Below are 13,002 nucleotides of genomic sequence, written 5' to 3'. Positions count from 1 at the left end.
ATTAAGCTTTTATTTCACAAAATTTCATAAAAGCTTTGTAAATTGTCAGTTATGGTGTTGACACATCATGGTTGTGACAAACAACTTAGGAATAAAAAGAAGAAAAAACTAAAGAATAACATAAGCTAACCGGAGCTAACTAGCCCTCTTAGCAAAGAAAGAAAAAGGAAGTGGTCATAGGGTCCTCAGAAGTTCTGGGTCCCCCCAATAATGCCTGATTTTTTTTACATTCTTTTCATTTCTGACGGTGTTGACAAAAACTAGGGACAAATTTCAAGGGAGTTGAAAAATATATAAAAATGATTTTTAATTCAATTTATTGATACCTTTATAATTATTTATATGACTAATTAATTGTCATAATATATAATTTTAGTATTTCCTTAATTATTTTAAACTATTATAATGTATTGAGTTCTGCTCCTGGACAAGGGCTTTTACAGGCATCATTCACTGACTACAATGTTTAAAATAAAAAAATATTCAGCAAATACCTGGAAAATATACATTGTTGTGCTCACATGACCCAGGTTAGTTTAGTCAGATATTTGAAAAAAATATATTTTGTGTATATTTTATTCAAATTTTGTACTTTATCCATGGGACCTGTTTTGTCCCTATTCTCAAGAATCACTGAATCACAACATAAAGGCAAAATTTGAACACATTGTGTTAACTTATGTCATCCTATACTGACCCTTTTAAATTGCTCAAACATCAGTATTACAGCATTAGCTTGTAGTGTTAGCTTGTCTTCTTAGCTAGCACCGCTAGGTGTAGGTTTATAGCATTTGTTATAAATGAAAGTTTTTTTTTTCCAGCATCATATTATGTTCAGCTGTACTGAGTTTGTTTGAGTTTGCTTTTCTCAGAAACTTATGAAGATTTCCATTCTCAAGTCCTTAAAAAGATGTTAACTTGACCAACCTTTTGTATTTGCACAGCCACCTCAAGAATACTTTTCAACCAGACAATGGCACAGGGTTAGTCATTCAAGCTTATTTTATTTAAGCTTTAGATGAAAGTAATTAAAGCCTTTATTCAACAGTAGGTGGACAAGAGTAAAGGCAGAAGCACATGCAGCAAATATCCCAGACCGGGGAATCGAACTATAGTGACAACTGAGTTGAGGACTGAAGCCTAAATATGGGCCACACACTGAGCCATGTGGCGCCCAGATCCATTCCAGCTTTTGACCTCCAAATACAAAGTAGAAAAATTGTTCTTGTGTTTTTAGGGGTGATTTAAAAGTCTGTTGATAAGCACAATTTTCAGAAATTTTCTTTTTAAACATGTTATATTTATTAACCGTCAAGGTTTCTTCATGCAGAATATGCAGCTGTCTGCACTTCAGTCTCTGTTGGCAGTTTTCTTTAGAGAGTCGATGACCCAGTTTAATGACCCAGAGTGTTGAGGCTTTATGCTCCTGTTGTCACATTACCTGGAGCCAGAGGTTCCCCCAGCCCCGTCTAAAATGAGCCTGGATGGCTCGTCTTGTGTTTAAATGTTTAACTGGACGTCTGTCCTTACGAAAGTTGTGGATCCAGTCAAGCATAGTCTGCTCAGGTGTTTATGTAATTATGAATTCATTTGCATTAATGTTGACGTGGCTGACTGAGTGCAGCATCAGAAGAAACTAACTGGTTGTAATGTGTAGGTTTATTAAACCCCGTGTGAAATATTAACTCCCAGTATTTCAGGTGTGTGGTTTTGATGGATGGTGAGGATGAACAGGAACTGACAGCGCCATGCTTCCTCGTCTGTCAGAAGAAACAGATGTATGGCAGTGATATATTCACACATCGCCACAAACATTTTTTTTGTCCTCTTAACAGCTGGAATACTTAAGCAGAACATAAACAGAAATATTTGTTTATTTTTTTAGACAAATAAGAATTTGTTTTAAAAAAAAAAACTAAGAAAGTTCTTGACAGAGTTTAATAAAATTGGATTAACAGTGCCTTGGACAAAACTTTCTCATTTTGTCATGTTTGAACTAAAAATAATGTTTTTCTACGAAGATTTTGTGTTCTAGATCAACACAAAGTAGTACGTAATTTGGACGTTTAAGGAACAACGCACATGACAAGTGTGACATGTTTGTAATCATCCAGCTTTACTCTGATGCCCCTAAAGAAAATCAAGTTCAACCGATGACCTTTAAAAGTCACCAGTTAAGTTGTGTGTGTGATTTATTTTCAATATAAATAGAGTTATTATGTGAAGGCATTAAGTTGCTACAGATCAATACTGAACAAACAGCATAATGAAGACCAAATAACGTAGCAAACAGGGCCACTAGAGTATGGTTTGATCAAAGAAATCCAGGTCAAAAGACTTGGTAGGACATGGAAATTAATGACCACCAATGCTCTCCGTCCAGTGTTTCTCATCTTGAGTTAATGTGCAAAGATGAACGCTAAAGAAAAAGTCTGTTTCTGGGTGGGTGTGTGTGTGTGTGTGTGTGTGTGTGTGTGTGTGTGTGTGTGTGTGTGTGTGTGTGTGTGCGTGTGTGTGTGTGTGTGTGATGGGGGATTAATATTTAAATGCATTTAAATTTTAAATTCTAAACAATAATTGAAAGTAGCTTTATATTCTGTCTGGGTAAAAAGAGAACATGCCCTCAGATATATTCTATTAATATTTTATTAATTCACTTAAAGTTCTGTGTCTATGTTGATTTGAATTATTGTTTTGTTACCAAGTAAGATCAGATCAAGCTCAAAATTGGTGCCATATTTATCCAGTTTTACATATTTTCCAGACTCACAGGAAAGTCTCAACCACTGTTCAGCGACTATTCATAAATGTTTAATTTTGATTCGCTAAACCATGACAGCTTTCTGTGCAGGTGTCATGACTTCAACAACATAAATTTACTTCACTCGCTTTTTTCTGCAGTGCCACTTCTAAATATGGCAGCCTTTCTTTTCCCCTAATGAATTATATATTCTCCATTATCCTCATTCATGCTGCTGTTTCTGTGACTAGACTGTCAGAGGAGGTGGTGTGATTTAATGTGAGCTTCAGATTAACTCTTTTGTCAACAAGGACCAGATTAACTATATCTGAGTGCAGTTTTAGTGTCTTTTTAATCCAGCTAATGTAAAATGAAGCCTAAGTGTTCCAACTTTTCCCTCCCATAAGCCTTCAGGAAATAATTATTTTTCGGCAGACAAGTGGAGGGATTGAGATATTCAGAAACAAGCAGAAGTACAACAAATGTGTTAGTTGATGACAGATGGAGAAAGTGATGGCTGTTTTCTGAGCCTGGAAACAGGGTCAGTTTCCCCCCATGAGTTGCCATGACAACTGATCAAGTAGCGCCCCCAAAATAACGATGTAAAAGACAAAGGGAAGCAAGTAACTACAAGGAAGTACATTTGTCCTTTTAAAACTTACAAGCCCGAAACCAAAATTAGATTTTTGCAGCAGAACAGTTTTTTTATAGCAATTACATCTTTGTTGTGAAGAGTCAGTATATCCAAAGAATAGATTATCGTTTCACAGCTCCTTGGTATTAAGAAAAGCATTTCACTGTGGGTGAATAGCCTTGGCAGCGAGTTTACTTTCTCTTTCTTTCGAACAATTTTCCCTCAGGAAAACGGATAACACCTCCTGACCTCTGAAAAGGGTACAATCTGCATTAAGAATGAAATCAGCTACTCTTGCAGAGCGTATAATCTCATGTTTACAGAGATGAATCGAACCCGAACCTCTTCTGGACTGATACGGTGCCATTAGGCAGCCTTGTAATGATGAGGTGCGTTCCTGGCATTTCCACCACCTGCAATTTGCTCCTCCACAGATGTGAGGTTATGCAGATCTGCCTTTTTCTGTGATTGGCTTAACAAAGAAGTTTTTAGATGGGATTAATTTTGGGGCATTTTCAGACTGAAGACCCCTGATGAAACAAGTGGAGTGTTTATGTACCTGATGGTAAAAATGAAAGAAAGAATAAGGGTCTCAATTTGCATAATGCGATTCAATGAATGAACAAATTACAAGATTTGATTTGAGTTGGGTGTATGCAAGTACAATGAGCAAGTCTAACAACTTTCCATGCTCTTTACAAGCATTTTTCTTTGAGTGCTTGTTTATTTTGCATATATTAACATGCATGTTTGATTTACATTATGTAAATCAGCATTTCAATACCGTTTTTGTCAAAACACATTTCTAATTAATTACTTCTGCTGTTGTATGCAGAAGTGAATAAGACAAAAACAGAAGAACGTTACATGTCAGTCACAGTTTGAAACCCAACAAGTTTTCAGAAGATTGAAATGCCAGAATTTTGTGATATTTTTATTTTTCTAAACTGTCCAACCTTTAATTTACAACTCAAAACAAATGATCTCTCAGGAAGACTATTAAAATAAAATCAAACAAAAAATTTTGCTTGGTACCTGATTGCAGACTAATTAAAACTAATGTTTTGTTGGAACGTCTTTAGGATGAATTTAAATGTTTAGTCTTCTTTGATTTTTGTTGGTCAGTATATCACACCTTGACTCCACAATGTTTCCCAAATCTGCATTGGATAGGTCCTCCTTCATTTCTTTCATGCCAGCCTAATTATAGAACTTTAACGTGAAAAACTTGTTTATAAATACTTAGATTTATATATCATAGATACATAAAATAAATTACTTGTTGATTTCTTTTATTTATTTATTTTTTTTTCAAACGATTTAGCTTTAACATAATGGAGAAAAAAAATAGTTTGGGACTCCCACTATTAATATGGACAATAAAACAAAATGCTTATCACTAATTTGACAATGCTTGAATATCAGGCACAATACAATGTACCATATTTATCAGCCATTACTCCACTAAGCATGACCATTTTGTTCTTACATCCATTCATGACTAATTTTCCAGTGTTGCTGTAAATCTTTATAAACCCAAAACTATTTAATACTTGTGAAAGCAAAACCAAGCAGGCAGATATTAAAGCTGGTGCATCATTCTAGTATTGCTTTGGAGAGCAGAGCTTTAGTGTATATTTCGATTTGCAATATTTTACAGTCTTTTCACCAAAAAAGACCCTTTGTTTTTCTATATGAATAGTGACTTTCTATATATTCTTTGCCACTACATCAAGGGACCTTGCTGGGTTTTTTTTGTCAAGTTATTCTTTGTTTTAACAATGGCAGGCATCACCTGCCATTGTTAAAACTCTCATGCTCCCAGAAATAAGTTGCTCTGGTAAATCTCTGCACTTGCCTTTGTGTAAAAAGCAAATTTGACAGAAATCTTTATGGTAACAATTGATTGTAGCATCAAAAAACACGGTGATTTTGGCAACTGAGAAGTAAGTAATCAGCAGATTCATATCAAAGACCTTCAGTAGCTGCAGCTTCGCCTGCACTGCATCTCGCCTCCTCCCTGCTGCTTTATGGTACATTTGTGTGAGCGTGTCTTTTCCCTTTGCATTAAAACCATTTCCCCTGATGGACCTTTTTGGACAATAAAAATAAAGATCGTTTCAGCAAACGATGCCAGTCTGCAGAGTCTCCCTCGCTGGAGGCAGGATGCTGTTGCATCACCTCCTCTGATGATGGTGACTTGCGTGATTTCTGAGCAGAGTGCTTATCTGAGTTGTACATTATTTATGGAGGGGTTTGCTTGGTTGGATGCTGGCTGCAGCACCAGGACGTGGAGGAGAGGAAGCTGCAGAAATTATCCATGGATGTTGCTCAGCAGTAGCCCTTTGAAGCCTGGCTGTCCTATTAGGAGAATACAAAAAGAGAAACTCCCAACAGAGAACACGGAAGATGCACATTACATTTGTGTACGGCTGCTTTGACAAAAAGAGCTTGAAAATGGTAAGAAAGTGGGTCAGGAATCAGGGAAGATGTAGGTTTTGTTAGACGTAATTGAGGAGTGTGTTATGCTTTTGTAAAATGAGGTTAGCATGGTGTGTTGATAGAGGAAAGTGGGGCTCAAAAATGGGTCATAGCTGCATTAAACACCAGTTTTTTTTTTTTCATGGCTCAGAATGTGAAAACATGGTGGACATCAGTTGGACAGTCACAGTAGGAGTGATGCTGTGGAACCAAGAAGTGACATTTCAGAAGTCACGCCTTCTGTCATTTAAAGGTTACTCCAAACACATTGAAACAAAACAGATTTTTTTTTTTGTCTTATTAAGGATGCCACAACATTTTAGAGAAACACTCTGCTTTGTTGTAGTTTATGTGTGTATCTGTGATAAGATGAAAGAATAGAATGAGGAAAGATGAAGAGAGTTGTGATTTTGATAGAGAAGAAAAGTAGGCACTCGAAGGACCAAAAAGAGCCTCCCTGAAACTACACTCAGTTTATTTTTAGTAAAAACTGACCTGGAATCAGTTTTCCTCTAGTATTAGCTCAGAGGTAAATGTGAATATTTTTATTTATTTTTTTTTAATTGCATAAAACTTTGCATTTCTGGTATCAGGTGTGGTTTTATTGTCGTATAGTAACAAAGTTAGACTGCTTTTCATTAACGACAGATAACTGGAGGGGTTTTGCTTGCCAAAACTGAAGATCACAGTGAAAACAAGTTTTAAAAGTGCAACTGAGAAAGTGCAGAGGGAATAGAGGAAGCTGACTTGAAGAGCAGCACGTATGAACTCCGTCCTTTGAAAAAGCTGCAGTTCCCTCGGACTCGTGGTTTTTCTGTGCTCTGCAGCGATCCCAGAGCTGTACCCAGTCAACCACACTTAACTGCGATGGCAGAGTAAATTAATATTTGATATCAAGCTTTGTATGATGGAGAGACAGACAAGCCAACAGGATAGCTGACACATGTAGATAACTACATGCTGCATAGCTGCCATAACTTAAAAACTAAATTCAAAAAGCAAAGGTACAGGTTAAGGAAGTTCTCAAATACTTACTGGACTGGGGATGACTAAATTATATCTTTAATTTATGTAATCAATTTTCAGTTGATTTTTAATTGTTTTGAATTTTTCTTACTTTGTAGTTTTGTTAATTTGTATTCCATAGTTTATTTTTCTTTGATTATATCAGCCTTGTTTCTGTTCAGTCTGGTTATTTTAGTTTATGTTTATTATTTAGTGTCATTTAGAATTTAGTTAAGAGTTTATAGTTTTGTGTCTCCTCTTTCCATGTTTCCACATCTCTCTGGTTTCCTCAGTCTGGCTTCTGCTCTGAACTCACACCTGCAACCCGTTAGCTAATCAGCTTCAGCCTGTTGTTGCATCATTCACTCTGTATACACCTCCTACTCTTTCTCCTTGCTGGAGTCTCATTTTCTACCCTGTGGCTCTCTGTGATCTCCTGGTTTGTAAGTTCTTATTGAATTCTTTCATTAAATCTTCATCTCCTACCTGCTGCTTCATTCTGCTCTGCATTTGGGTCCTACTCCACCTTCACTGTAAACATGACAGTCTTTAAAATCATGACAGTCTTTAAAATACTTTAAAATCAGAAAATAGAAGACATATATTTTTTCTGAATTTTCTTTAAAAAGTTGAACATAATTGAAGAGTACAAAACAATAGATCCATTAATCAATAGAGCTATATAAAGTAGAAATAAATTCTTATAAATGAAAAACAAATAGAAAGTTAAACAAAAAGAGGTTAAAAAAATCTATGAAAATATGAAATGGAACAGTAAAAAGAATGCCCCCCCCCCCAATCTATTTTTGACTACAGTGGGAAGCTTTAAAGAAAACTGAAGCTACAAGAAAATGTTGGTAAAGTTTTACTGTCTAGAAAGTAATTAAAGCCTTATTCAGGTTTTTAAAATTAATTTATTTCCTCAAATGCTATAAGCAAATACTGAGAACGAAGGTTTTTGTAGTTATGTCAACTACCAAGACCACTAGACCATTGTATGCATTTCCAAATTAAGTGTAATCAACTGACTTTACAACAAATGGACTCCATTAAAGCCGTAGAAACATCTCAAGGACGATCAGTGGAAACTGTTCAAATTTGAGCTTCATTGAATATGTAAATGTGATTATTTTTATTTTTTTTGGTTTTCTATTTTGAATAAATTTGCTAAACATTCAAAAACCTTTCTCCACATTGTCATAATTGGGTATTTGTGTTTTGTGTGTAGAATTTTGAGGACAGAGATTAATTCACAAACAAATTGTGGAAAAAGTGAAGCACTGCAAATACTTTCCAGATGCATTATATATTTGCATAACTTCTTTGGAATTAACTGCTATATGTCTTAAAATGAAACTGATTATTCAGGTTTCAGGCACTGGAATACATTTCATATAAAATTGAAGGTAGAAAAGTCATAAATGGGGGCATGCGAATACAAAAAAACTGGCAAGCAATTCTTAAAATGTGCCAATCTGTCAGAAAACTAACAACTATTAGATCTGTATGATCTTCTTTCTCCAGACAATTTAAAAGCGATTTTGTTTTCCGTTTCTCCTGCAGACGATGGGAAGCTGTCTCTGGATGAGTTCCAGGCTTTCTTCTCTGACGGCACGTTGAACGAGGAGGAGCTGGAGAAACTGTTTCACACCATCGACTCTGATAACACCAGGTTAGTGTGCATACATGAACATGAAGCACGCACGGCTGCATGAAGTGATGCCACATACAGAACATTTAGAAATATGTGCATGTTTGTGTGCTCACTGCACCATGACTTTGCGTGTTGATAACAACTTGCAGGCGATTTTGAAACCAAGGGGTATGTGCACAAAGTTGTTTTTCTGCTCTGCAGCTTCAGTTTGCCGATTGAGTTGCGTGCTTAGGGAAGTGGGCGAGGGTAAGGATATGGAGTAGAACGAAAAAGATTTGAAGAAAAAAAACCAACTTTTAATAATCTGGACAGCATTCTAGTTAGAAAGATATTGAATATGTCTTGAAACGTGTGAACAAATTAAAACCAGGTTTCATGTGATGCAAAAATGAACATTTAGAAATTTTCTGAGGTTGTTTGGCTGGAAAAAAACATGACTAAATGAGCAATGCTCAGTCACACGTTTGTTAATCAGTTTTAGGATTACAAGTCTAAACCTGGAACACATTGAGCTGCTAAACCACCTGGGTTGGTCTGCACAGCTTCCATTATTTTTAATGAAAGTATCATTTTCTTTTAATCAAACACATTAAACTCACTTTCATCATAACATCAAAGACCCAGCTTGTCAGCACAGCATTTACTTGTGTGTTAAAAGGTGCAACTAGCATCTTGCTTCGTTTAGTCCAAAAGGACGCTTTAATTATTATAGAAACAGTTGTTTTGGCAGTTTGCTGCTCTAGCACTAGCAGTGTGTATTAACACAATACCAAGGTGTTAAGACATCAGTATGTTGCTGCCAATAAATCTGCAGAGGTTTATAAGACCTTTTTCACATGTGAAAGCTAGTTAAGACCCTCTGCCCAACATACCGCACAATGCTCAAAGAAATTGGAGTAAGGCCCACACGTTTTATGTCAGACTCAACAGGGCTTTGTGAGCCTGTCAGATGTTAAAGTTTGTTACTGGAAAATTTGAAAAAGTAACGTGGGACTTTTTTTCGGAAGAGCTTGAGGCAAAGTGAGTTTGGTTTGCAAAGCTGGGTCAGAGTGAATAACAAAAGTTCTGGAGTAATGGCATAGCTTATTTTATGAGGTATATAATAATCAAAGTAGTTATTTTTGGTAAATGCGATGTTTAGTTAAAATAAGAGATAATATTGAAACAAATATTTCAGTTCAGCTTTACATCACAGCGATGTGTGTCTAATAATTTGGGCTTCCTCTAGTATCCATCAGATATTGAAACTTGGGTCAAACTTGGTCATCTACAGGATGATGATCCCTAACACAACACCGAGTATATAACAAAAGGCTTATTAAAGAAAATGCACAATGTATTGCAATGGCTCAAAACCCAGATCTCAACCTGTTTGAGACTGACTAATTGCACATACTGAGCCAGGTTTTGGTTCTGCTGGAGATTTCTTCCTGTTAAAGGGGAGTTTTTCCTCTCCACTGTTGATAGATGCTTACTCAATATGAGGGACTGCTGTAAAATCGATGACAAAACGCAAGCGATTGTCTACTGTCACTACATGCTCTTCCAGGAGGAGTGAATGCTGCAAGTCAATGACTCGATGCAATCCGCTGGATTTTAACTGATCTGAAGAATAATAATAATAATAATAATAATAATAATAATAATAATCACTACAGCGTAGGAGAAATCTTAAATATGAACGCAAAGGTTCGGTGAACCTTTGCGTTTTGGAGGCCGTCGTATTTGCTTATATCTGCTGAAATTCTAAGTCCCTCTTGTATTTTATAGTTTTCATATGTTGAGTTGTAAAAACGCCAACGATCCAGTTTCCTCCTCGCCTTTCTTTTCTCTTTCTGTCTTCTTTGCCTTCATTATTCCATCCTCCAACACATTAACCTCCCTTGTACATTTTTTGATTTAATTGACTCTCATTAAATCAGTTCATTGACCCTTTATAATCAGCTCATCCATCCAGCAGTCAGGAGAGGTGTGCTGACACAGTGAGATCTGAATAATCAGAAGCCTGACTGTTAATTTACACGAGCTCAAGATCCTGCAGAGCTTCGAATAAAATGAAACCAAGCAGAACAAAAGCTGACCTGTTAGCATTGTTGGAGGGTTGAAGCTGGTCCCTTTTATAAATCCTCCTGCAGGCTTGGCCTTCTGACAGATCTTATCCATCTTTAAATCTGTGCAGTAAGTGGACCATGTGATTGCTGCCATCACCTATGGATGTTGGTCATCCAGCCTCTTGGAGATGGTCTCACTTCATAAGCCTCCTCGCCACAGTGGGTGCAAGGCCGAGAAGTTCGAAAGTAGTGTCATGTAGCTACAGATAAGGTTATTGATTGAGCCGAGTGGAAGCAGAAGCCAGGATTTTGTTTCCCGTTTGAAGCAGGAAGTTGATGTATGGAGGACGAGGGATGAAGCAGGCAGAGACTGAGGGATACTCGCACCACACTTGTTTTCCTCCCACGACCCTTCAACTTGATCACCTTTTCAATCCATTCTCAGAGCTTCCTGTCTCTGTTTCTGTCATCCTTTTCGAGCTTTCATTCTGCTGTCACTCTGTCCGACACTGCGTTCCTCGAATCCTCCTCCTCCTCTTTTCCACGTGTCACTCACTCCTGCCTCCAGGACTTTCTGCCCTCAGATCTTCATTGCACATCTGTCAGTCTGCCTGTAGTTTCTTGCACATGGTGAAGATTTTATGTTATAAATCTCAGGTAAGTTAGTTTTGGGTCACCAAAGTTCTCTTGTAAATGCTACTGGATGATTCTGCCGTTTGTCTGAAATAATTTTATTTTTTCAACATTGGTTCTGTTTTTTGTGTCTGTATATATATATATATTTACATTAAAGGAGTCCTGAAAAAGTTGGCATCCCATTAGAACATGACTAACTGCCTTGACAAATAATTTCAAACTTTTCTGGAAATCTTACCGGCTAAAATGTAAGGCCTATTTAAAGTATGTGACTGCTGATGTAAGAATAAACTGAAAGAAGGTAAAATGCAGCCTTCTTCTGATATTCTGATGTTGATCTGACGTTTTATCTCTTTTGCAGTGTAGTAATTTGCAGATCGTTTTTCTTTTTTTGATCAATAAAAAGTTAAATCAGTTCTTTCTGGTCATCAGCAGCTATCTGGGCCTAGTAATGACCCCTTAAAGAAACCATGTCATGATGCTTACATCTTTTTTTAAAAAGCCAAGTTTAATTCTCTTTTTGACTTCACTGTGATCGGCCCAGATGAGATTAATCCAAGGATCTCGCCAAACCACGTAGTCAATTACAGTGGTAATAGCTGTGCAAAAAAGATTGATCTTTTACAGTCTGAACTACAAGAAAATGTGAAACTCAATTTCAATAATAATTTAACCTTTTCAAGGAGTGTAAAAATTGCATTTTGTGCTCTCTGGAATGACCTGTCCACCCTGCCTCTCTCCTGCTGACCCCTGGAGGTAGGCACCAGCGCCCCTGGGAACCCCACTAGGGATGACCGTGTAAGATAATTGATGAATGGACGAATGGCTCTCTGGATTTTGTATTGATGTCGAGGTTTGCAGCTCGTTCAGCCCACATTAAACTGGAGATATTCAGAACTAAGACACCAATCCGTATGAGGGATGACTTGCCACACCATCGTCCTCCTGTCACTCAGAGAAATTCTAGTTTGCAGCAGCAAAACATTTACAGCCAAGTCAGGTTCCACCCACTGAGCTGAGTTATGACTGTATATCTCAGACTACCATCAGGACATTCTTTAATTTTTCTCCTTTCACTCCTACTCTTTATTTTCTATAGATCTATGCAAGACTGCATGATAAAAAAACCTGTCCTTTGTTTCTGACCCTGCTCTTCTTTATCCTTTCCTTTCTTCCCATTTTCCTCACCTTCCTGCTTGCTGTCATAGTAATGTAGACACGAAGGAACTCTGTGGTAAGTAATCTGCATATTCTCACATTTCAAACAAACGTTTCAATTAAAATTCATTCTTTAAAATTGCCCCTGACGAGTGGTGTGTGTGTGTTCCTCTAAATGCTTTGTAAATGTTTGTATGTGCAAAACAGACTACTTTGCCAAGCACATGGGAGACTATGAAGGAGTTCTGGCCTCACTGGAAACGCTGAACCTTTCCATCCTCAGAGCAATGGATTTCACCAAAAGGGTAGGAATGAGGAATGACTGGCATCTGTTTAACTGAGGGCTGATATTTTCCACATAAACTCCAAATCACACCGTTTCACAGTAAACATCACTCTCACAAGACAATGATACTTATTTAGAATCCACACAGTTATTTCAGCTTTAAACTCCTCTTCATTAAAGTTGACTGGTGTGGGGAAACACTAAATAAAAGCCAATCATTATGTAAAAGTGCACAGAATATTCCAGAAAGACGGCACAATAATAAAGCTTTGGCTATGGTTATGTTGTTGAGTAAGAGACTAGCATTGGACAAATTAATACTAGACAGTGCTCATATGATATGATACATTTATATAT

The 13,002-nt window shown here is 36.9% G+C and overlaps 1 protein-coding gene across 2 annotated transcripts in view; it reads left to right on the top strand.

Moving 5' to 3' along the window:
* Positions 1–13,002, top strand: part of necab2 (N-terminal EF-hand calcium binding protein 2) — a 103,318-nt gene that overhangs the window by 23,671 nt on the left and 66,645 nt on the right. For both annotated transcript variants that reach the window (XM_008411664.2, XM_008411662.2), the window contains exons 3-5: positions 8,424–8,532; positions 12,410–12,435; positions 12,567–12,664. In XM_008411664.2, coding sequence (XP_008409886.1) covers positions 8,424–8,532; positions 12,410–12,435; positions 12,567–12,664 — 233 coding nt within the window. The remainder of the gene's footprint in view (positions 1–8,423; positions 8,533–12,409; positions 12,436–12,566; positions 12,665–13,002) is intronic.

The sequence above is a fragment of the Poecilia reticulata genome, linkage group LG6 (assembly GCF_000633615.1).
Source record: "Poecilia reticulata strain Guanapo linkage group LG6, Guppy_female_1.0+MT, whole genome shotgun sequence".
Taxonomy (NCBI): Eukaryota; Metazoa; Chordata; class Actinopteri; order Cyprinodontiformes; family Poeciliidae; genus Poecilia; species Poecilia reticulata.
Note: the sequence above shows the minus strand (reverse complement) of the source record. Positions and strands in the feature narration are given on the sequence as shown.